We start from the raw sequence: 23,498 nt of genomic DNA, 5'->3' as shown, positions 1-23,498 counted from the left end.
CCCTAAACATAGTGGCTTTTTTTTTGGGGGGGGAGGTCCAGTAATTTGTTAAAATAGTTCAATGAAGGGGAAAATGTAAGGGAAGAGGTAGCAGAATTGGTGCCTGGCTTACTTGGAATGATTGTCTGCATCAGTCAAACCAAATCAATGTCAAAATAAAAATCAACTATTTATAATTGCATGCAGGTTTTTATCCTGAATTAATCAGAAATTACCATCACTGTTCAAATAAGAGATAATTCTCATATTTCTTAGCTTCTTGTTATATAGGTTAACTTTACTAACTGTTGCTAGACAGAGAAGAGATAAAAGAGTTGCAATGTAGAAATTAAATATTGTGTCCTAATGTTACAATAATGGAGTATATCTGACTGCAACATCAAGCAGCAATGAACAGCAACAACTCTCTCTCTCTCTCTCTCTCTCTCTCTCTCTATATATATATATATATATATATATATATATGAATCAAATAAATGATAAATATGACTTGAAATTCTACTGCATAATACACTCCTTAGTATACTTAACACCTCCTAATTTCTATTAATACCTTTTATTTGAAAATGATTGGTTGCTTTAAATCTAGGCTTGCTGGATTGTATCAGCCTAAGATATGACAAGAAAGTCCCAGGCCAGTCATCATGGAAAGATCTTATCAAGGGTGCTTAGGTAAAAGGGGCAGTGAGGCCCATGGTATCATGAGAGCAAATAGGTAAATGCCATTATATGGAGAACTAAGAGAATGAGACGGAGGTCCAAATGATAAGACAGGCTGTGTGGTCAGAAGGTGTGGAAATCAAGAAACGATGAGCAGAGGTTCATGATGCATCAGAAATCTTAGTCTGCAAATAAGGGATATGTATTCAGGCCTTACTTTTGCATGGTACCTGTTTGCATGCAGTTTTGGAAAGCATGACCCTTTAAAGGCATTTGTAGAGCAGACTGTGATATTTATTAATAGTTATATATAAACATTTTAAAAATAGAGAATACAATGAGATTAAATTGTTTTAGAAACATTGCCTTCCAGCCTTACAACAGATTTGCTTCAAGTGCTACATTTATCCTTTCAAATTTATTTTTTACTGCATTGATTGGTAGATTTTGTTTTTCTGAATTCAAGCTCTTTTAGAGAAGAATATGAATTTACCTTTACAGTGTAGTTAGACTGAAGTAATTCTGTCAAGTAAGCTGATTTAACAGTATGCAAAATTTGGATCCATTTTTATATTTGTATTTGCTCAGTCTGCCATAACAAAATATCATAGCCTGAGAGGCTTAAACAAAATTTATTTTTCATAATTCTGGAGACTAGAAGTTCAAGGTGGTGACAAGGGAAGTTTCATGTGAGGCCTCTTCTCTTGGCTTGTAGATGACTGACATCTTGGTTTGTCTTCACATGACCCCTTCTTTGTACACGTACACGGTGGGGGAGGGGGTTAGGGGGGATCTTGTTCCTGTTCTTCTAAGGACACTAATTTTATGGACTCAGGGCCACACTCTTTTAACCTTATTACTTCCTTAAAGACCACATCTACAAATGCAGCCGTATAGCAGGTGTGAGAGCTTCACCATAAGAATTTTTAGAGTACATAAACATTCCATTCATACCAATACTAAACTGTTAAGCAGGTGGTAATTAAAAATTGAGAGTTAATGTACAATTTATTTGCATGTGAAAGAAAGTTCTGAGTGCAGCATTTTATGCTCTGCACAAAAATGCTATTTTCATTCAGTATTATTGCAGAATGGCATAGTGGATGATCACTAAAGTAGAAATTAGATTACTATCTTTTCCTCTAATTGACTCTATGACAAAGATCTGTAACCTTTTTTGGTATCAGTATCCAATTTATAACATGAGACAATTAGAGGATTTCTAAGGTCTCTTTTCACTCAAAAATTCTATGCATCTGAGAGTTCCATTCCAGTAAGCCTAAGTAAGTTCCTGACGGACTAACCATCCTGCAAAAACCTGTTGTAAACCCTGGACAAAATACAAAAACAAACAACAACAACAAAAGCAATTGAAGCTTCTCGAAAGTGAATATAACCAGGCATATTCTGAAGATCAATCAAAACTTGGAAGAAGTACCCAACATAGGATAAGTTTCCTGTTTGTTCTACTTACAGATTGATGTCAGGACCCAAGGCTGGGACTTGGGTAAGACAACAAAGTACCCTGGGTATACCTCCCTCTTAAGGAGGCTCAGTCTCAGGTACTGACCCTGCACTTGCTTGTACCTGAGGGAGGGTGGCTCCTTAAATTTTGTATGTGGACACTGCTTGCCTCACTCTACTCCAAACCCTGGCAGGAGGCTTAGAGTGGTAAAACTGATAACCTGCAATCTTTCTGGACTATAGAACTAGCATAGGAAGTTTAGGACAATTGGAAAGGCAAAGGATAAATCCCAGAAAGAATAGCACTGGAGACAGAGACCCCCAAATTCTGTGTATAAACTCTGCCCACACCTCTGGGTCTGACCCCAAACTATACAAGTGTAGGACATGTTGCAAACAGCCTAGCAAAGAGGGATGGGGAGGGAAATTGAACTGAGATTTAAGCCACTGCCTAAGAAATAGAACTTATTGTTTGAGTCCAACCAACTAAATGTCCTGCTATAACAAAAAGATTAACATTCTTCAGTGCAGTGTAACAGAATCCAGAGTTTGTACAGTACAATGTTTATAATTTCCAGAAAACAATCCCAGATGACTCTGTGAAAATAGAAAACAGGAAAATATAACTCATTCTCAAGAGAAAAGACAGTCAACAGATGCCAACTTCCACAAGACCTAGATGTTGAAATAAGAACTTTAAAGTGCTTGTTACACCTGTGCGCAATGAAGTTAAGGAAAACATCTTCGTAATGAATGGAAAGAGAGGATCTCTAAGCAGAAAAATAGAAATAATTTTATAAAACTAAATGGAATTCCTAAAAGTATAATAACTTTTAAAAAATCAGAACAGTGGCTACCTCTTGGGGCATGGAAATGAAAATCAACAGAAACGGGATCTTTATGTGGTAGTGGCAATATTCTCTATCATGATGGGGGTTTGGGTTACACAGGTGTAGGCATTTGTGAAAATTCGCTAAATAGACACTTAAGATTTGTACATTTCATTGTAAGAAATGTACACTTAAGATTTGTACATTTCATTTTCATTTACATCAAAAGAAAGGTGTTCTGGATAGATCTCCCAACTAAAGAAATCCCTAAATCAAAGACCTGATAACAGCCGGTCTAGGAGATTCTGGTTCGTGACTGTGGTTTTTGCAATCATTCCAAGGTACTTACTGAGTTTCTATATTCCATAGTGATGAGTACTGCAGGTAGAAGGAACAGTATCTGAAAAAGCATAGAGGAAAATAAGTCTATAGTATGCTCCAGGAAATAGCTCAGTGGTTGACTATAAGTGGGACTGACACAGCATAACAATGAAAGGAAGATTGCCACCATTTTGTAATGGGATTGCTCATACTGCAGCTTTTTTAATGGGATTAATTTTTTTAATGGAATTGCACATATTACTGCTTCAGGAGATTTCTCCTGCTTTTTGAAATTGAGATATAATTTATACAATAAAACGTAAGTGTACAATTCAGTGAATTTTGACCATGCTGCATTATATTACCACAATCGTGCCCTAGAATATTTCCATCACTCACAACCTTTCCATGTGCTCTTTTGTAACCCATCCCCCACCATTTCTTGTCTTAGGCACCCCTTGATTTGCTTTCTATCACTATAGTTTTGTCTTTTCTAAAATTTGGAATAAACAGACTATTGAGTTTCTAGCTTCTTCCACTTAGTTTAAGGCTTTTGAGATTCGTTCTTTTATGTGTAAAGTTGAATGGTATTCCATTGTATTGTTATGTCACAGTTTATCCAGTCACCAATTGATGGATCTTACGATTGTTTTCAATTTGGAGCTAGTATGAATGAAACTGTTGTGAACACTCAAGGATGTGACTTTCTCAGGATATATGTTTTCAGTGGTCTTTCAAGCTTATTGAAAACATGGATTAACATATGATCGTCCATCCATGGGTGGATTTGAATGATTAAAATTTTTGAGTGACAACAAATTATACAGTCAGAACTGATGTGCTTTGTGGAAGAGAAAAAGCAAAACTTTGGTCACATTTATGTAAGTTTATAACTCTTTAAAACAATGACTATTGAGTTACCTGACTTCATGAGAACTATTAGTTGAAAAAATAACCCTCTATAAAGGTGTTTCTATTGTTTTTCTTTAAACCTTTTTAAAAGCACATTTAAATTTTTCAAACATCCTCTTAAAGGCAAATGTTTTCAGAGAGTTTGTTCTTATGATTTTTTTCCAAATTTTAACTGAAAGTAATGTGAGATTGTTAACAGATTTTCAGATAACCTTTTTTTAATTTAAAAGACAAAGATACTAACAGTAAATGCTACATGATTAGGGATCAGTGATGTTTAGAGTTGCATTATATATATTCATTTATAGTCAAGGTGGGAAACATCAATGATCTTGACTTCATTTCATCTGGTCTATGACAGCATTTCTAAAATTGTATGTCTCTTGATCTTCCTTATCCTGTTGTCAAAATCCACAAACAACAGTTGTACAAATATTTATAAGTTCCCCTGGTGATTACAAAGACCTCATAATAACAGTAAAATTTCAAAGATGTGCAAGATTTACTAAATCATCAGTCTTCCTGGGAAGCAAATTTCTGCAGTCAGTCAACAGATAGTTCTTGAGTCTCCACAAAGTGTGTGATACTGTTCTGAATCTGGGTACCATTCTGCCAGGTCTCTGACAAGTAGGCGTTCAACAAATGAAAATCAAAAAAGTGTTGAAGTTTCTGGCACATCCAGAGTCTGGGCAGGTAAGGAGGGAGAGGCACTGCTGAGAGTGTTCAGGAAGTTACCACGCTGGGTGAATGTAAGGGAGATTTTAACTAGCAATACCAGAGATAGTTTGGATGGATTCCAAATCAGATTGAGAGGTGGGGTCTGGAGATTTGAGTCTGCCACCCCTAAACCCACTTTACCTGCTCAACTTTACTGTGCCTAACTTTAGCCTCCTATAATCCCTTTTATGTATTCTCTCTCTTTTTTCTTCTTAAAATATAGTTTATAACTAGACACAACTATAAGATTGCGTAGCCAATTTAGTTAAGAGCTGTAAACATTTCTTTCTTTTTTTTTTTTTTTTTTTTTTCTGATGGAGTCTTGCTCAGTCACCTAGGCTGGAGTGCAGTGGCACAACCTCAGCTCATTACAACCTCCACCTCCTGGGATCAAGCTATTCTCTAGCCTTATAGCCTACTGAGTAGCGGGATTACAGGCACCTGCCCTCATGCCCAGCTACTTTTTGTATTTTTGAAGATGAGGTTTCACCATGTTGGCCAGGCTGGGCTTGAACTCCTGACCGAAGGTGGTCTGCCTGCCTCTGCTTCCCAAAGTGCTGGGATTACAGGCATGAGCCACTGTGCCAGGCCTGTAAGCATTCTTTTTAAATCTCTGCTCTCTCTTCTTTCCTCTGGCTTCTCATTCTCCAGCTTGCTTTCTTCTTTCTTCCCCCTTTTTCACTTACAACTTTGTCTCCTTCATTAACTGACTACAGGATGACAGAAAACTGTATTTTTAACATTCCAGGTTTCTTGGGAGAAAATGTTTATAATTCTATGACAAAAAATAAAGCAAACTAAAATTAAGCGAGGTGTCATGGTACATGCCTGACTATTCATGAGGCTTGAGGCAGGAAGATCCCTCGAGCCCAGAAGTTTGAGTCCAACCTGGGCAACATAGGGAAACCTTATTTCTAAAAAAGAAAGAAAGAAAACCCCTAAAATTAGTTATTAAGTTCTTTTTATTTGTATGTAACCCTTGATATATTTTTTTTAGTTGTAGTTCCCTTCCTAGAAACAAAAAAGTGTCCCATTAATTTAGACATTGTATGAAATAAATAATAGGGGCATCGTGGTAGGCAGAATTGTCAGGTGGCCCTCATATTCCTGGTTCCTGGTATATACTCACCTTCTGTCAGTTATTTAACCAAATACTAATCTAGGTGCTGCTGTGAAGAGATTTTGCATATGTAATTAGTTAACCTTAAGACAAGGAGATTATCCTGGTGGGTTTGATCTACATGAGCCTTTAAATCTGAATCTTGAAATCAGAGACAGAGAAGTCAGATTAGAAATATGGAAAGGACTCTATGTCCTTTCAGTCCACTTAAGATGAACTGAAAATGGAGGGGTGACATGGCAAGGAATGCCAGCTACTTCTAGGAGCTGAGAGTGGCCCCCGGCTGATGGGGGGACCTCAGTTCTACAGCTACAAACGCAAACTGAATTCTGCCAACAACAACAGAAAATTAATTTGAAAGTAAATTGTTCCCCAGAGACTCCAGATAAAAACTTATCCCAGCTGACACCTTGATTTCAGTCATGCCATGCCAGACTTTCAAACTATAGAACTTTCAAGAACTTGGATCTAATTCATGGGTGTTGTTTTAAGCTGTGAAATTTGTGATAATATGTTATGCAACAGTAGAAAACTATAAAAGCATAAACAGTAAGTATGTTTTATTGAAAGCTTTATCTTTTTTAATTGACAAATGATAATTGTATTTATAGAGAACAATGTGATGTTTCAGTATATGTGTACATTGTGGAATGATCAAATCAGGCCAATTAACATTTCCATCACCTCACATACTTGTTACTTTGTGGTAAAACATTTAAAATCTACACTTTTAGCAATTTTGAAATATACAACACATTCTTATTAATGACAGTCACCATGCTGTGCAATATATCCCCAGAATTTATCCCTCCTATCTAACTGAAACTTTATACCTTTGACCAACATTTCCCCTTTTTCTGTCCCTCCCCACCTGCCTCTGGTAACCACTATTCTACTCTTTATTTCTATGTGTTTGGCTTTTTAGGTTCCACATATAAGTAGAGATCATATCATAGATGTCTTTCTGTGCCTCGCTTACTCCACTTTATATAATCTCCTCTAGACTCACCCTTGTTGTCCCAAATGACAGAATCCTTTTCTAAGGCTGACTAGAGTCCATTGTTCATAATATCACATTCATTCATATGTTGTCGGGTGCTATCTTGGCCATATCATGATGTTTCCATATATTGGCTATTGTGAATAATATTCTAATTAACATGGGAACTCAGACATCTCTTCAACATACAGATTTTAATTTCTTTGGGTATATACCCAGAAGTGGGATTGCTGGATCATATAGTAATTCTAATTTTAGTTTTTGAGGAACCTCCATACTGTTTTCCAAAATGGGTGAACTAATTTACATTCCCACCAAGAGTGTGCAAGGATTCCTTCTTCTCTGCATCCTCACCAATGCTTATCTTTCATCTTTTTGATAGTAACCATTCTAACAAGTGTGAAATGATATCTCATTGTGGTTTTAATTTGCATTTCCCTGATGATTACTCATGATGAATCACTTTTATGTATCTATTGGCCATTTATATGTCCTCTTTTAGAATTCTGGTATGCTGGTATGGGATACTCTTAGAAACTTGGTACAGTAGTATAAAGTGAATGATATCCCATAGGGATATTTATGAAATTACCTGTGACACACTAATTTCTGTCAGTTTTGAATCTAGCATTTTGACCTAATTAGCCAGCTGCTGTTCCTATTTTCTTAGATCAAGTATATCTACCTGTTGCTCTCAGACAACCTGTTACAAGCAAAAGGTAGTGTCCATTTTGAACTGTCAGCCATGCTGCTGTTACTCTTCACCAGTGGAAATCAAGCTTGCTGGATAGCAATTTTACCACCTCTAATCACTAAATCCTTTTCCTGAATGGAGCAGAAAAGAGAAGGTGCAATTTTTTTCTACCAACAGTTCTATTAATTCATGTTCAACCGCCACTGGCCCCTTAATATTTTTATTATTGTAATAACAGCAGTACTTTTTTTTTTTTTCAGCCTTGAGACAGAGCCTGACTCTGTCACCCAGGTTGGAGTGCAGTGGCACCATCTAGGCTCACTACAACCTCTGCCTCTCAGGCTCAAGAGCTCCTCCCACCTCATCCACCTGAGTATCTGGGACTATAGGGCCATGCCACTATGCCTGGCTAATCCTTTGCATTTTTTTCCTGGACCTCAAGTGATCCACTCGTCTCAGCTTCCCAAAGTGCTAAGATTAGAGGTGTAAGCCACTGCGCCTGGCCAAAAGCAGTTCTTTAAAGACATCATGGTATCGTTGTATACTGAAAGAAATTAGAGCCCCTCCCCTCTTCATCTCTGTAACCCATAAGGAAAAGAAGAATATCAACTCTTGTGGAAAATAATTCAAATATTTCAGCATATTCTTTTACAGCCTCACTTTCAATAATCTTATTAAACACCCTTTCAACATATTTTTCTGAAGAACTCTCCTCCCAAATTTTACATCTTATTAAATAGTAGGTGTTTGTTTAAACACAGATATTTGGTAAACATTGATTCCTTAATTCAGCAACTAAGAACCTATTGGGTGCCACAAGAATACTGGTAGTGAAGCAATGAATGAAAAGTACCTCCTCTCATGGAATTTGCATCCTAGTGAAGAAAGAGAGAGAAGAGAAAGCAGGTTGAGGGGCATAATTAGTGTCAGAGGTTGGAGAGGAAGGGAGCTTGCTATTTTATGAGTGACTAGGGAAGGGATCACTGATCAAATTACATCTGAGCAGATCCTGGAAGGAAGTGACAGAGTGAGCCATGGATTCAAAGGGAACAGCTCTCTAGGCAGAAAGACTAGCAAGTGCAAAGGCCTTGAAGCAGGAACATACTTGTTTTGTTCAAGGAACAGTATGAGGCCAATGCAGCTGCAACACATTGAACATAAAGAATTAAGAAATGAAGTCAGAGAAGTTGGTGGTGGGGGAGGCAGGTCATGTAGAAGGAACATAATCTGACTTTTTTTTTTTTTGTTTTAATGATGCTGCCTACTGTTTGAGAGTAGACTGTGGCAGGGAAACCAGTTAGAGTGCTAGCAGAGTAATCTAGGCAAGGGATGGACCATTTTAATAAAGCTAAAAGTTGTGGGAAGTGGTCAAATTCTGTAACCAATTTGAAGACAAAGCCACCAAAATATGCTGGTTGATTATATATGGGGTGTAAAAGAATGGGAAGGATCAAGGATGTGTCCTAGGCCTGAGCAACTGGAACACTAGGAATTGATGGGAAGAGCTGAGAGGTGAGGTTTGGGGTGGAGAGTCAGGAGATCAGCAATGGGCAACCTTCAGTTCAAGAGTGATACAATGATAGAGAAAGAGAGAGCATGCTGCTGAATTTGCCAGTTTGGAAATCAGGAGAGAGGTCCAGACTGCGGATAGAGAGTTCTGCATCGAGTATGAATAGCTTTTAAATAGAAACTGGATGAGATCACCTAACAAATGAACGTAAGCAGGAAAAGAACAGAAAGGAAGGACAGAGCAGAGTTGACGAACCAAGCCTTGGAACAGTTCAACTTTTAGAGATTGGGGAGATGAGAAGAAACTAGCAAATGAGCAGAGAAGAAACAGCCCAGTAACAGAGGAGAACCTAGAGAAAGCTGTCTTTGGTGTCGAATAAACTGTTCCAAGGAGGCAGTGATCAATGGCATCACATACAGTCATAGGTGAAGGAAGCTAAGGACTGAAAATAGATCTTTGGACATAAAGTGACAAGAACTGTTTTAGTGGCATGTGGCAAATGGTAGCCTCACTAGAGTTGATTTAAAAGAGAATAAATGGGAAGAGGGGAATTGAATACAAATCCATTTTTGTAAGGTTTTGTTGTAAAGTAGAACAGAGAAATGGAGTGGTAGCTGCAAGGAAATGTGAGAGCAAGACAAAAGTTTTGCTTTTAATTTTTTTAAGACAGAAGATAATTACAAGTCATTTTTATGCCCATGGTAATGACCAAGTACAGGGAAGGAACACAGATGTTGGGAAAGAAAGCGGACAATTGTTGGATTGAAGTTTTGAGTAAGTAAGTAAGATGAGAGGATTGTGTGAGTTTTGAGCACAGAGAAAGGCAGAGTATGTGAATTGTTAGTGGATGTTGTGGTGGGAATCTAGAAGTTCTCTTCCTGCTGCTTCTGTGTTCTCAGTGAGGTAAGAAACAAGGTCATCAGCTACAAGAGGATAGGGTGAATGTACTGAAAAGTTTTGTTTTTTTTTTTTAATGAAGCACACAGTTATTTTATATGAAATGTGTTATGAGATAAACAGTGAAAACTCTCTTACCATAACAAATTTAAAATGTTTAGCTTAGCACTTGATGTACAGTAGATGTCAAAAAAAATGTTTTACTGTAAAACAAAATCGGGATCACATTTTCACGTAGATTTGTGAAATGAAAATCCATTATTTCATCCAAAACAATTCTATATAACTTTAGAATTTCTGGAGAAATATGTATATGAGGTGGGGAGCCCTTTAAAAATAAGAAGTTAGGTTGCGGAGAGTCAGATGTGTTATTCACCATTACTCTCTACATGGATTAAATTTATTAGATGACTAATCATAACCAAAGATTGTCAGCAGAACAGAGTATGAGAAGATCATTTCATCCTATTATTCAGCTCTCTCTTTAGGCTGATCTCACACTCTAGTGACGGAAGCTTCAGCAAGTTTTATGTTGAGTTTCATTAGTGCACAGAATAAAGCCTGTTGTATATTATTGCTTTTAAGCAAAACAAATTAAAATGCCTTAGCCCAGATCATTCTCCCAGCATCCTCTAATATAAATGCCCAGAAACAACTGCTGGTGAAATCCCACAATCTCATCTTCACTCTGGGTCATGGGATGGGAATTACCAATGTAAGAAAAAACATTTAAACTGGCTCCTCAAATGTCTTTACCTCAGACTTCAAGGAAGTGACTCCACAATTTAACTGAGAGTAAGAAAGCTCCAACTGTAAAAAATACTGAATTTTGCATCTACTGGGAAGTAAATGCAGAAAATGAGTGTTGGCATTCCCCCTTCTCATTTACCAGTTCCCGGTGTAGTATATGTTTGCAAAAAAAAAAAAAAAAAAAAAAATAGTAACAGCCAGATAAAGCAGACTGTAAACCACCAAATAACCTCTAGAAATTTCTTTACAGTGTTGTCCCTTCAATATATTATAGCTTTTCAATTGCTGGATAAGTAACTTCTAACTAGAAATAACTCATATTTAATTACGTTAACATTTTAACTTTTGAATCTGGGATTCACAAATTGTGTAAAATTATATACGTATATACATCATTTGCTTTTTTTTTTTTTTTCTCCAACAGCGATGATGTATCTAACCAGGTGGTAAAGAAATCAAGTCACAGGTCCAAAATCACATTTGTTAGTATGCAGCATTTTTATACAGCTAATATTAAGCAGTGTTAAAAATCACAATTCAGAAAATATGTAGTTTTTTCAATTATTTTCTTATAAATTATTTTTATAGTTGAAATACTGCATTATTTGGTTATTTATAGGTGACAACCATCTCTCAGTATAATAGATTCCTTTTCTCATAGGAAAATTAGCTAGTAGTTCTTGTTAAATTGGCACTGCAGTTCAGACCTACAGATTAACTTGTGCAATTGTAAACATGTAATGTCTCTAAAATAGACTGCTTTGTGTTGAAGCCTAGAAATTATTTCAGTTCCTTTTAAAAGATCATTGCTCCAGATAATAATGCACAAATTGAGATGTTAGGAATCTAGTTTACTTTTTTGTTCTTCAAAGAGTTAGGCAAAAGTATTGTTTGATTGTTTTAATTTTGACTGTTAGCAGTGCAAACAGCAGTTAGGGAAAAGAAGCAACACCACAGTGGTTAAAAGCATATTCTCTGGCATCCACATGCTTACATTCAAATCATGACTGCACTCTCAGCAGTGTGACAATGGACAAGTTATTTAAACCTCTTTATCCCTCAGTTTCCTCTCTGCAAAATGAGATTAATAATAGTATCTATCTCAAATTGTTGTGACGATACAATGAATTAATATTTATAAACTACCTAGAAGGTCAGAAATAGTAGAAAGCTCTATGTAAACATTTGATAAACATAGTTTGTTGTTGGGGCAACAGTTCTTTACATCTTTGGAAGCTGCTATCAGTTTCATGTAATCATCAATTGGATAAAACAGTATTGCTATCCTCTGAGATTTGGAACTTCTTGTGAAATGGGACCAGGAAGCTAAGAGATGGGTAGCCGCAGTAGTATGTTTGTGCTGGCTTCTACTGGCTTGCAAGAATTTTGTGAGCCAATTGTCAAACATAGTCATTATAAATAATTAAAATATTTAAGCTGAAAATTGTATTATATTAAAAGAAATGATAAATATTTTAAAAACTAACCACTTCCTAATTATTTTCCTGCATTTTACTATTGTCTTTGGTAATTGTATTGTATCTGGGAATTGTATACCATGGTGTATTCCTATGCATTTCTTCCCATCTCTGGATTCCCTGACATCACATTGGTAGCTTGAATCAGTTATGGAACAGTATTTACACTATGAAACTGAGCAAATGTTGCAAATCAAGGTTTGCCCTCACACCTAAAAGCTGGTTATTAAACTTTTACTTACCATTACACTACTGGATCAGGGTCAGAGTGTCCCACTAGTTCCTGTTATTCTTTTGCTGAATGTTGTCATGAGTAAAACAGAGACTGCATTGAGGAAAGGATTGTTTAAAAAAAAAAAAAAAAGTGCTTACACCTTAATGAAGGTTTCCCCCATAGGTAATTTTAAAACACTTTCCTATGTTAAGCATCCAAAATACTCCATAACCCCCAAATCATAAGCAATGAAGAAAAAGCTGTTCATTTCATTACTATCAATAACAATGGTCTCCTTTCGTATAGCATTCTGTAGTTACATATTATCTAATAAGAGTATCATGCTAATTCCCTAAGCTAGAATGGTAGCTATTATCATCACTACTATATAAATGACAAATCTATTTATATAGAAATTTCAGACTCCATAAGATTATTACTTTCCCATGATTATTCAACTTGCAATTGAAGAACATTACATATGGATTCAGATTTTCTGACTGCAAATCAAGTGAAAATTCCACTTACGTGATGAATGTTATATTCTCTACCAAAGGCTTATTAATTGTGAGTTAGAGATATCTCCCCCAACACCTCCCTTTCCCACTCCTTCCGCTCTGCTCAGCATGTTGGATGCTAAAAGTTAAACGTATTTGATTTTGTAACAATTTTGTAACACTAACAAATGTTTTTCAAATCCTTCTGGCTCTGTTATTATAGTATCTTTATTTAATCAGCTCCCATTGATGGTTATTTAGATTATTTATAATTTTTTGTTTTTACAATGAAGAATCCTGTCAGTAAAGCATATCTATAGGATAAGTTTCTACAAGAAGAATTGCTAGATTAAACTATATGGAGATCATTCAATATAGTGATGAACAATCTCATAGTGATGAAGAGTCTGGGCTCTTTCCCCTGCTAGCTATGTGACCTTGGGAAAGTTATTTAAACTTCCTGTGCCTCATTTCCCTCATCGCTAAAATAGGGATAGTAGCAGTACTTCTCATAGATTCTTTGTGAGGATTAAGTGAGTTGGTACATGTAGGGTGCTTACAACAGTGTCTAGAATCTAACCGCTCAATAAATGTCAACTCATTATTATTGGCATTGAAAATTTTAGATAGATATTTACAAGTTTCTCCTCCTAAGTGTATTATACTTGATACTTCCATCAACATGAGAATGACTGTCTCTTCACACCATCAGCACTGTGTCTGATGGTGCTTACACCTTAATGAAGGTTCCTCCATAGATAATTTTAAAACACTTTCCTATGTTAAACATTCAAAATACTCCATAACCCCCAAACCATAAGCAAGCAATGAAGAAAAAGCTGCTCATTTCATTACTGTCAATTAAACTACTTGTTAATCTTTGATAACCTGATAGAAATAAAAAGATATTATGGTATCTCATAATAGCTTTTTATTTCTCTAATTAAGCATGAAGTTAAACATATTTTCACGTGTTCATTTGTTTCATGTCCTAAATATTTCATGTTTTGCCTATTTTGTTATTTGTTATTGATCGTACTATTGATTTGTGGAAATTCTTTCTGTATTAGGGGGTTCAGCCTTTGTCTGTGCTATGACTTACTCTTTCATTGTATTCCATACTTTTTTTATAGAACTTATTTCTATTTTTAATCATGTCGTTATGACGATTTAAAGCTTCATATGATCAAGGGTCATGTCTGTTTATCATTGTATATTAAGCATCTAGCAAAATGCTGAACACATAATAAAGCATCGAAAAATGTTTAATGAATGATACATGGGCCAGATATGACAAAAAAAATATTTGATACATAAATAGACTGGGAAATTAGACAGGAAACTATTTTGTCTGGAAAGCTAATGAGTTTGGCTTTGGATATGTAGAGTTTTAGGTAACAGCCAGTATTCAAAGTTGAATATGTTTAAGACTCTTACTTTGGCAAGATACTCATGAAGATTTTGGAGCCATCACTATGAAGTTGTTGATTCGAAACAGATGATCTCTGATGGAAAGAATGTTATGGGAGGGTTCATAGGCGATACTTCTAATCAAAAACAATTTCAGGTGGCTATAGTCGTAACATTTTAAAAACAAATATGAAAAGAAAAAAATAGAAGCATTGTATATTTCCAAGTATAAAGATATGGGAAATGTAGGAATATTTTAATATTTGGAACAATAATGATTATTGAAAAGTATTTAGATAATGTTACAGTTATAGCCAAATCACTTATGAAGAAATGAAACTTTTGTTCATGGAAAACTGAGTCCATCAATAAGCTTGTGGAAATCATAAGTGCTATTTTTGTATAAGGTAGGCTATTTGTGCTTTTTACTTTATAATTGGACAGTAATTGTTTTCTATTACTGACCTATCACTGAGAGATTAATTACTATCAGTTTAGTCTCTAAGTCTGTCTTTTATGTAAGAGATTATATGAAATCTGTATGAAATATAAGAAACTATTCAATAATCTCCTAAAATGAAACACTTATTTTCTCAGAACAGAGAACATTTTAAAAAATAAGTTATAGATATTATTTAATATCCAGGGATATCTGTATGGCTGTAGTCATTGAATAACCATTGTGACTTAAATGTTTATTAATTAGTACCTTTATAAGTCTGTTATAAAGTTATAATTCTTGCTTAATAGTTGTAAGGAAATAATCAAGGAAGAAATGCTATTCTGATGGTACAGGGAATATGGTAATCCAATGTTAATTTCAATTTTCAAATGATCCTGGAGATTGAAAGATACTGTCTTGAAAGTGTCCAGTTTTCTTTTTTATTAAAACATATCTGTAACTTAATAAATTAGAAACAGATACAATTGTACTTGTCAGACAAATTATTTAGCAGGCAAAAATTGTAGTCACATAACTTCCTACTTTACTTTTAGCTGCCTTTGTCTTATTGATTGGAAACCCTGGCATTGCTGAGGATTTTTGTCATTAAAGCAAAGTTCTTAGATACAGTCATCAGATTCTTCCCTCCAGGTGATGGGCTTGTCAGTGATGAATGAAGTGATCTATAAAAAAGATGCAGAAAGTGTGAAGGCAGAAAATAAATCTACTTGAACTTGTGCAGCAGAGCAGTTTATCACCATGCATCTGGCTGAGCATGTGCTGGCAGTGGACACTAGAGGAGACGTATAGTGAGAGCCACTAAGGGGCTTTTAGGAAGCCAGTGATTTCCTCTCAGAAGTGCTTCTTTTCTACTTATAATAGGAACGTTTATTCATTAAGAGAGAATAGAAACTCCAAGGTGGCCTGTGTTAATATACAAAGGAAATAATTACAGAATTTTTACTCAAGGTCTTGTACAACTTGTGGTAAAAGACTGGAAATACACACAAAGCAAAGTATATTTGTTGTTTTTCTTAATTAGAAAAACATCATCCTTAGAGTTGCTTCTCAAAGACTATTCTCAAGAAGCAGATGGTGATAGAGTAAGGTTTTATTTCATTCAAACAGTTACTGTTAGGCCAAGCGCAGTGGCTCACACCAATAATTCTAACACTTTGGAAGGCCAAGGTGACAGGATCACTTGAGGCCAGGAGTTTGAGACCAGCTTGGGCAACATAGTGAGACCTGGCCTCTACCCAAAAAAAAAAAAAAAAAAAAATTAGGTATGGTGGCACATACCTATAATTCTAGTGACTTGGCAGGCTGAAGAGGGAGAATCACTTGAGCCTAGGGATTCAGAGTTGCAGTGAGCTATGACTGCACTACTGCAATCTTGCCTGGGCAACAGAGAGAAACCCTGTCTCTAAAAACAAACAAACAAACAAAAATAGCTACCATTTCAGCACTTTTGCTCTGCCCCTTGCTGAGACTTAGGGGAAGGAAGTCAATGATTTGTTGTTAAAGCTCAGTTACTTTCCAGAGAGGTAGGCTACCTGAGTTGGGATAAGCTAATGTCAAAGAACTGATCCAAAAGGTGAATTAAAATCCTTAGCTGTACTTGGATGGAACGCAGGAGCAGAAACCACTGTGTTCTAGGAACGTACCCCACAAAATCAGAATGTAAGAGAATGTGGCTGCCTCAACTTGGGGCTGTTCTCTTGGTATGATGAGGGGCAAAATGTACTCATTACAGAAATATGGCCAAATATTGCTTGCTTACGTCAATCCACATCTCTTTATAGCTAACTATTCTCAATCCCATTACAGAAATGGAAGCTAAGTTTAGCAAATTGTTTGGCCGTTTATGTTTAGTGCACACAATTTTTAATTAACAAAGTAAAATGCCACAATCCATTGTAAATCACTTTGCTAAACTTTCAAACTTAATAAGGAATTTTGTCTTGTCCAAAAGCTACTTTCAAACCCCTGCTGATCTGGCACTCATGTCTGATTCCCCGTGGAGCTAAGTGAAAGAATGTAAAGGGAGCCAATTAAAGAAACTTTGAGCCAGAATAGACAAGCAGAGGCCATCTTGTCCATCCTTCTGCCTTCAGGCAAAAACCATCCGCTGCAACACAAATTTTTGCTTGAATCCTGCTGACAAAAATGCTCACCACATGTAAATGACAAGTCATAATCCAGTTATTGCAACTAAAGCAGATTGTTAACTGCTCAAGACTTATTTATTGTGTTCTAAAGATGCTGAGTATGAAAGCTCATCTGAATTGTCTTAATTCCCTTTCTAGAAAATTATTTTGTACAAGAAATGTGCTCAAATAATTGTAAAGATGGGGGAGGTTTGTGTCCAGGAAATAAAGTTATCTTTATCATCTTATTAAATATATTTTTGGTTTCCTTTCACTGTAGGTTTACCTTATGGGTGGGAGGAAGCTTACACAGCAGATGGAATCAAGTACTTCATCAAGTAAGTACAAGCATCTCAACCAAGTAAGCAATTTTCTTCACATCTGGAGAGAACCTGGAAGTTGCAGAATAATCAGTAAAACTAAGAAACCTTCTTGGAGGTTACAAAAATTAGTAACAAGAAATGAAGCCTCACCATTTTCATTTCATGTGATTTAAATGCTAATATCAGATATCATTTGGTGGAAAAAACCTGGTAATAATTTCAAGGGAAACATGAAAAAATTGGAACAGAATCATCATTTGAACTTAAATGCTGGCTGCCTGAATTCACTTGCTGGCTAACAGTATTAATGCTTATGAAAAGTTAATAACTAACAAAAAAATCCATTTTGTATATCATTAAAAATTCTTAATAATAATACTAATAATCAACATTTTTAATGCTTTAAAATGCACACAGTTCATTCTGCAACTATTTTTTTGAGCATTTGCTGTTTGCCAGGCAGTGTTCGATGCCGTGGAGATATAGTGGTAAAATATATAGACTGGTTTCTTGATAGCATAGAATTTATATAACAGAGAGGAAAAACAGATAGTAAATGACTTGAGATAAATAAGACAGTATATGAACAAACCTTTCTTCAGTGGATTCTCAGAACAACCTCTTGAGGTATGTGTACTTTGTCGTTTTTTTCTATTTTATAGATGAAGAAAATAAGAGCCTTCAGTAGTTACCAAAAAATCTATCACTACTTAACTACCAAGCCAGAACTAGAGTCAAAGTCTTCTGACCCCAGTAATCTACTACTATAGTAGTCTGTCACTGATAAAGACCCATCCTTGAAAGCCTGAACAGGGATACATTTCCTAGATGCTGAACTGATTAGTTTTACCCTGGACAAAGCACTGTGACATACTTCTACCGTTACCTGAGAATTCCTTTTATGTCAGAATTGACATTATGAGATCACAAAAGGGAATCCCAACAGACTCCTAAGATCCCAGGAGACTCCTTTGTGTGTCCTTTTAGCAAAGTATACTTGGTATGCATTTTGGAAGGAAAAGGGAGACAATATGCAAATATTTTACAAAACAATATCTAGATTTTGGATTTTCACACCCTGTGACTTTACACAATTCCTAAATCTCTCTTAATCTCAGATTTAACATCATATAATATTATCTACTTTATAAAGTTGTTTAATGTGAAGCACCTAGCATAGAACTTGGAACTCAGTAGATACCCAATAAAAAGCCATCATGAATTTACAATGTGGAGAAACCATCATGGAGGGAGAAAAAAAATCCTGAACAATCATGTGACCATTAAGAACATTTAGAATTCAAAAGCTTCATATTTGAAAAAGTTTAAGGAAAAACTAGAGATAAACTTGGCAAAGTGTTTTAATGCTGAATTTTTTCTTGCAATCTCTAGCAAAAAGTGATTAATCAAGCAAAGGTGTTGTTTATTAAATGTGAAAGAAAAAGGAGCTTTTGGCATAGGGGACCCAGGAATTCCATGAAGATTACATTTGGCACCACACTCTTTACTTCCAGATTCAGACCTCTTCTGGAAGGGGCGCTTTCATATGCTGGGTTCATTATGTTTAGTTTCTGGAAGATTTAAATCACTGTACTGTAGGAATGGAAGGAAAATGAAAAAGTACATTCAAATCTGTGATGAATTTCTTTCTTTTTGATATTAACTTTGTAATTTATAAAGGAAAAGATGAGGGCATCAGCATTTACTGAGGACTAGCTTGTGCTTAATAGCCAGGAATAGGCTAAGTGTATTTCTCTATGTATTATGTCATTTAATGCTCTTAACAGTACGGAAAGTAGGTGTTGCTGGGCTCTTGTTGGAATGGAATTATGATGGTGGTGAGCTGCATCTTGCCCCTAGCCATGCCTTTCTCCTAGAAGGCCCCCAAAAGAAATGCATGATTAAAAGAAAGAAAATTAGCATTCATTATTAACTGGGGTTTTGCATTTAGAGGCCTTTGAAAAATGTCAGTAAATGAGTCTGGACCCTGTGGGGAATTGCTTTACCTAAACTTAGCTGTCTGTCAGTATATCCTAACCCAGAGATGAATGTCAAAATCTAACAAGTGCCTTAAGAGAAAAGAATACTAGTGGCACAGTTAAACCAAACAAATAAGACAAGATATGGCCAACCAGAGAGTTGTTTTGTCTCCTTACACTGTTTCCCAGCTAGCTTAAGCCACTGTTCTCTGCAGACTGGAAATGGCCTTGGGCTGGACTCCCACTATAAGAGAGAATAGCATCCTGGAAGAGGAGAAAAAAGACAATCAATAAGCCCTTTGTCTGCCCTGAGAACTAACTCAGTGTCTGTGGAAAAAACAGAGGGATGCTACATTTATCCTATCCCCAGTCCTTCACTCAGAAAATATACCCGCAAGGGGTGTGTTTTGGAAGTGGGCCAATTTTTTTTCTTTGACATTAGTCTTGACACATAAGGAAAACAGAAAAAGAGATGATAAGATGTCTTACCATTTCATTAGGAGAAACCGTTAAAGAGGCTATACTCGTCAAGGTCACACAGTAGTAAAATTGCAGAGCCAAGATTCAGATCCAGAGTTGTCTGGCCCCTGTGCTCACACACACACACACACACACACACACACACACACACACACACACAGACCCATGCCACACCACCTCCATATTCTTATGTTAATATAGTATGCTGACGTGTAACAAGAAAGACACTTTAAAAAGATCTCAATTTAGGAAGAGCTTTATATTTTATTCATTTAAAATAGCAGAATATAAGCTTGATTGTAAGAATAAGAAGTTGTCTTCCAGAGATTAAAAAAGTCAAACAGTAGAAATAAGAAAATCTAACAATGTACCATTGCTTCTTTTACTCAGCCTTGTGAAGGAATGGGGTGCTTGGCATGAATTGGATTTTTTTTTTGTTGGAACTTAACCCTATTCAAGCACCAAAACTTATTTTAGTTTAACTGTTCTTGATGAAAGTCTTACTTTAATATATGTAACACACATCCCTGACTTCCTATACAGAGGCCAGTGAACAAAATCCTTGTGAACATCCATCATTATACACAATACAGCAAGTTCTACAGGCAATATTAAGCTGTATAAGACAAAGTAGAGACATAGCTGTCATCTCTTGCTGCTCTCAGTGTCCCTTTTCCTCCCTCATGCCCATTCTCTTTTGCCCCCTCTCCACAAGCCACCTTCTTTCCCAGCTTTGTATTTGAAGAGGACAGGATGCCAAATAATGAGGTTAATTTGAACTGCTTGTAAATAGCCCTTGAGTGTTGTTCTGCAGGAGTGCTTATGTAAGTCAAGTATGATACGTAAGTTCTGTTGCAGGTGGATTTGATTATGAGAAGGCCATCTGGTATCTGGGAAAGAAGAGCATGGGCTTTGGACTTGGAGAAACTTTAATTAAAATGACAGTGTCTACACAAAATAGCTGAACAAAATAGCTAAACCTTAGGCATATTTACTTAACCTCTCTGGGCTTGACTTCTACATTTATAAAATGGAAAGTATATCAGCACTTCTTAGGGTTTCTGTCCAGAATTAATGAGCTTGTGTATGTAAAGGGCCTATCATAGCACCTGCCCAAATTAGACACTTTCAACAAAGGTTAGCCCTTTTTACTCCCTCTCCTTGCTTTCACATTTTGGTGGGAGATTCTTCATAGTTCTTAACTGCATTCAACTAGGTGATGTTGCCAGGTAAGTAAAGTTTGCATATGCAGACATCTACTACATGTCTTTTTTGGAACTATTTAGTTTTGGGTTTTCATTTGTTTTTGTTTTGTTTTAATCTTCATTGTCTTTCTACCCCAACAAAAATTTTGACTCTGTATAGCTTGTGTTAGCTTTTGAGGTAAGTGATTCGTTTACCATATAGATGATACTTTGAAGGCAAGAAATAGTAAGTAATGAACTCAGATCACTGCTTTATCACCTCTACTTAAGAATGGTGACTGAAATCACCCTTTCAAAATACCGGAAGAGGTGATGGTCTATATATATATAGTCTCTTCCCTGAAATTGGCATCTGTCACTGCCTTCCCAGAAATTGAATTGTTACATCTGATGGAAGCCAAGCCTCTGGCAAGGGAATAACTGTCACTGGCGTCCTAAGAATGTCCAGATGAACATAGTCCTCATTGAATATTCCTGCCCATTCACATGTCCATCACACATATATTAATACTTTGTCATCTACTTAAATTCTGATGCAAGAGAAGAAAGCATTTTACCTAGGACGAACAAATTTAATCAGTGATGGCATTGCTACAGCCAATGTTTCATAAAATTAATAAACATATATCTCTGTGTGTGTGTGTGTGTATGTGTGTGTGTGTGTGTGTGTGTGTGTGTGTATGTTTGTATGTGTTTGGGTACCAATGTGTATATGCATATATGCATGTGGGCAGAGCTTGCTCATTTGCCTCATATATATGTAAAAAAGAAAATACATTATTTGTATCGTTTTAAAATATATCTGTGCATTCTAGGAAATTTTTTCTTATTTTCTCCTTAAAAAGAGAGTTGCAACATTCTTTAATAACAAACTGTCCATGATCTTGAGGGTGCTATAATGAAATTGTCTGTTGGTGATTTTTCAAATACGTATAATCATTTGCTTTTAAGTTACTTAAATTTGGCATATAATTCTCCATGCATTCATTTGGGTTGATATGCCTTTATATCAGATCCTAAAATCTGAGATGTTGTTCCTCATGTTATAAATTCCATTCTTTATCACATAGGCAGTATTAGAACATTACAAATGCATGTCAGTAGAACCTAGAAAGTCTGTGTGTTTGAATAAGAAAAGTTTTTGTCTAGAACAGGGAAGGGAAATCGATTTTAACTCATGCCAGCTCTGCTGATAATAGCTGTCTCAAGTATTATTTTGAGAAGAATTCTAAGGATGTATTCAACTTCACTGATGTATACCTTGATCAACTGGAGATGTCTACTATGGGTTTAGAGGGAGAAGTGGTGTATAGGACACACGCCACATCCTTGCAATCTTGTTCTTCTAGAGCATATTGCTAGTACATGACAGGAACTCTGCCATGATAAACAGTAATGATGCAACTATTAGGTTGCAGTAACAAAATAAACAATGAGAACACCCCTACCCCCAATTTCTTACTTGATGTTCAGTATGGGAGAGCTTCGTTTTTATGACTCTACAGCATAACTAATTTCCAGTAGGCATGATTTCTCTCCAGTCAAAATTCATTAATGCCCTGAAACCATTGCCTGTTTTTTGGGTAAGAGAGCCAGTTAGGTTATTTTCAAGTCGGGAAGAATGGCTCATAATCTATGAGCGAATAAATTTTATCATTGTCTGCCTATGGTATCAGTTAAAAGCTTTAGTTACATTGTGTCATCTCATTTGTAAACAAAGGAAAACACAGAAGAGAAGAATTTTAGATTATCATTTCTTAGGCGTTAACTTTATTTGCTAAGTAGAGCCTATCTTAGGTAATTCTAATACAATTAGAAATTAGGGAGATTAGAAAGGGGAGAATGGAGAGGAAGGAATGTTTCTGAATTAGAAATTTAAAAGGTACTACTTTTAGTTTGTTCTAAATCCTTTACAGTTATTATTATTATTATTATTATTATTATTATTATTATTATTATTTGAGATGAATTCTCACTCTGTCACCCTGCTGGAGTGCAATGGCGTGGTCTTGGCTCACTGCAACCTCCACCTCCCAAGCTGAAGGGATTCTCCTGCCTCAGCCTCCTGAGTAGCTGGGATTTAAACACCTGCCATCACACCCAGCTAATTTTTGTATTTTTAGTAGAGATGGGGTTTCACTGTGTTGGCCAGGCTGGATATGAACTCCTGATCTCGGGTCATCTGCCCACCTCAGCCTCCCAAAGTGCTGGGATTACAGGCGTGAGCCACCGTGCCTGGTTTATTTTAGCTTTTAGTGGATACTGCCTAACACCCGCCTTCTGAAAATCTCATTAACTTCAGGGCTTTGATTCATTTTCTGTGAATGAGGACATTTCTACTGGCAAACTAGTGAGATCTAAGGCTCACTGGATGAGGTGTCAGGGCAATTTCTATGCAACTGACTTCAGACTAGATAAGGAGAATATGTGTAGGCTCCTCACTGTCTT

At 36.1% G+C, this 23,498-nt stretch overlaps 1 protein-coding gene and 1 long non-coding RNA gene across 7 annotated transcripts in view; one reads left to right on the top strand and one right to left on the bottom strand.

Moving 5' to 3' along the window:
- STXBP4 (syntaxin binding protein 4) overlaps positions 1 to 23,498 on the top strand; it is a 247,610-nt gene that overhangs the window by 141,324 nt on the left and 82,788 nt on the right. For all 6 annotated transcript variants that reach the window (XM_074388558.1, XM_074388554.1, XM_074388557.1 and 3 more), the window contains one exon: positions 17,344 to 17,401. In XM_074388558.1, the coding sequence (XP_074244659.1) occupies positions 17,344 to 17,401 (58 nt within the window). The remainder of the gene's footprint in view (positions 1 to 17,343; positions 17,402 to 23,498) is intronic.
- Positions 1,619 to 12,793, bottom strand: LOC141581849 (uncharacterized). Its single transcript, XR_012514625.1, has 3 exons — positions 12,596 to 12,793; positions 3,304 to 3,354; positions 1,619 to 2,721 (listed from the first exon to the last, which is right to left on the bottom strand). It is a non-coding gene; the product is annotated as an uncharacterized LOC141581849 (long non-coding RNA).

Source organism: Saimiri boliviensis, chromosome 17 (assembly GCF_048565385.1).
Source record: "Saimiri boliviensis isolate mSaiBol1 chromosome 17, mSaiBol1.pri, whole genome shotgun sequence".
NCBI classification, from domain to species: Eukaryota; Metazoa; Chordata; class Mammalia; order Primates; family Cebidae; genus Saimiri; species Saimiri boliviensis.
The sequence above is the reverse complement of the archived record's forward strand: the minus strand, read 5'-3'. Positions and strand labels throughout refer to the sequence as shown.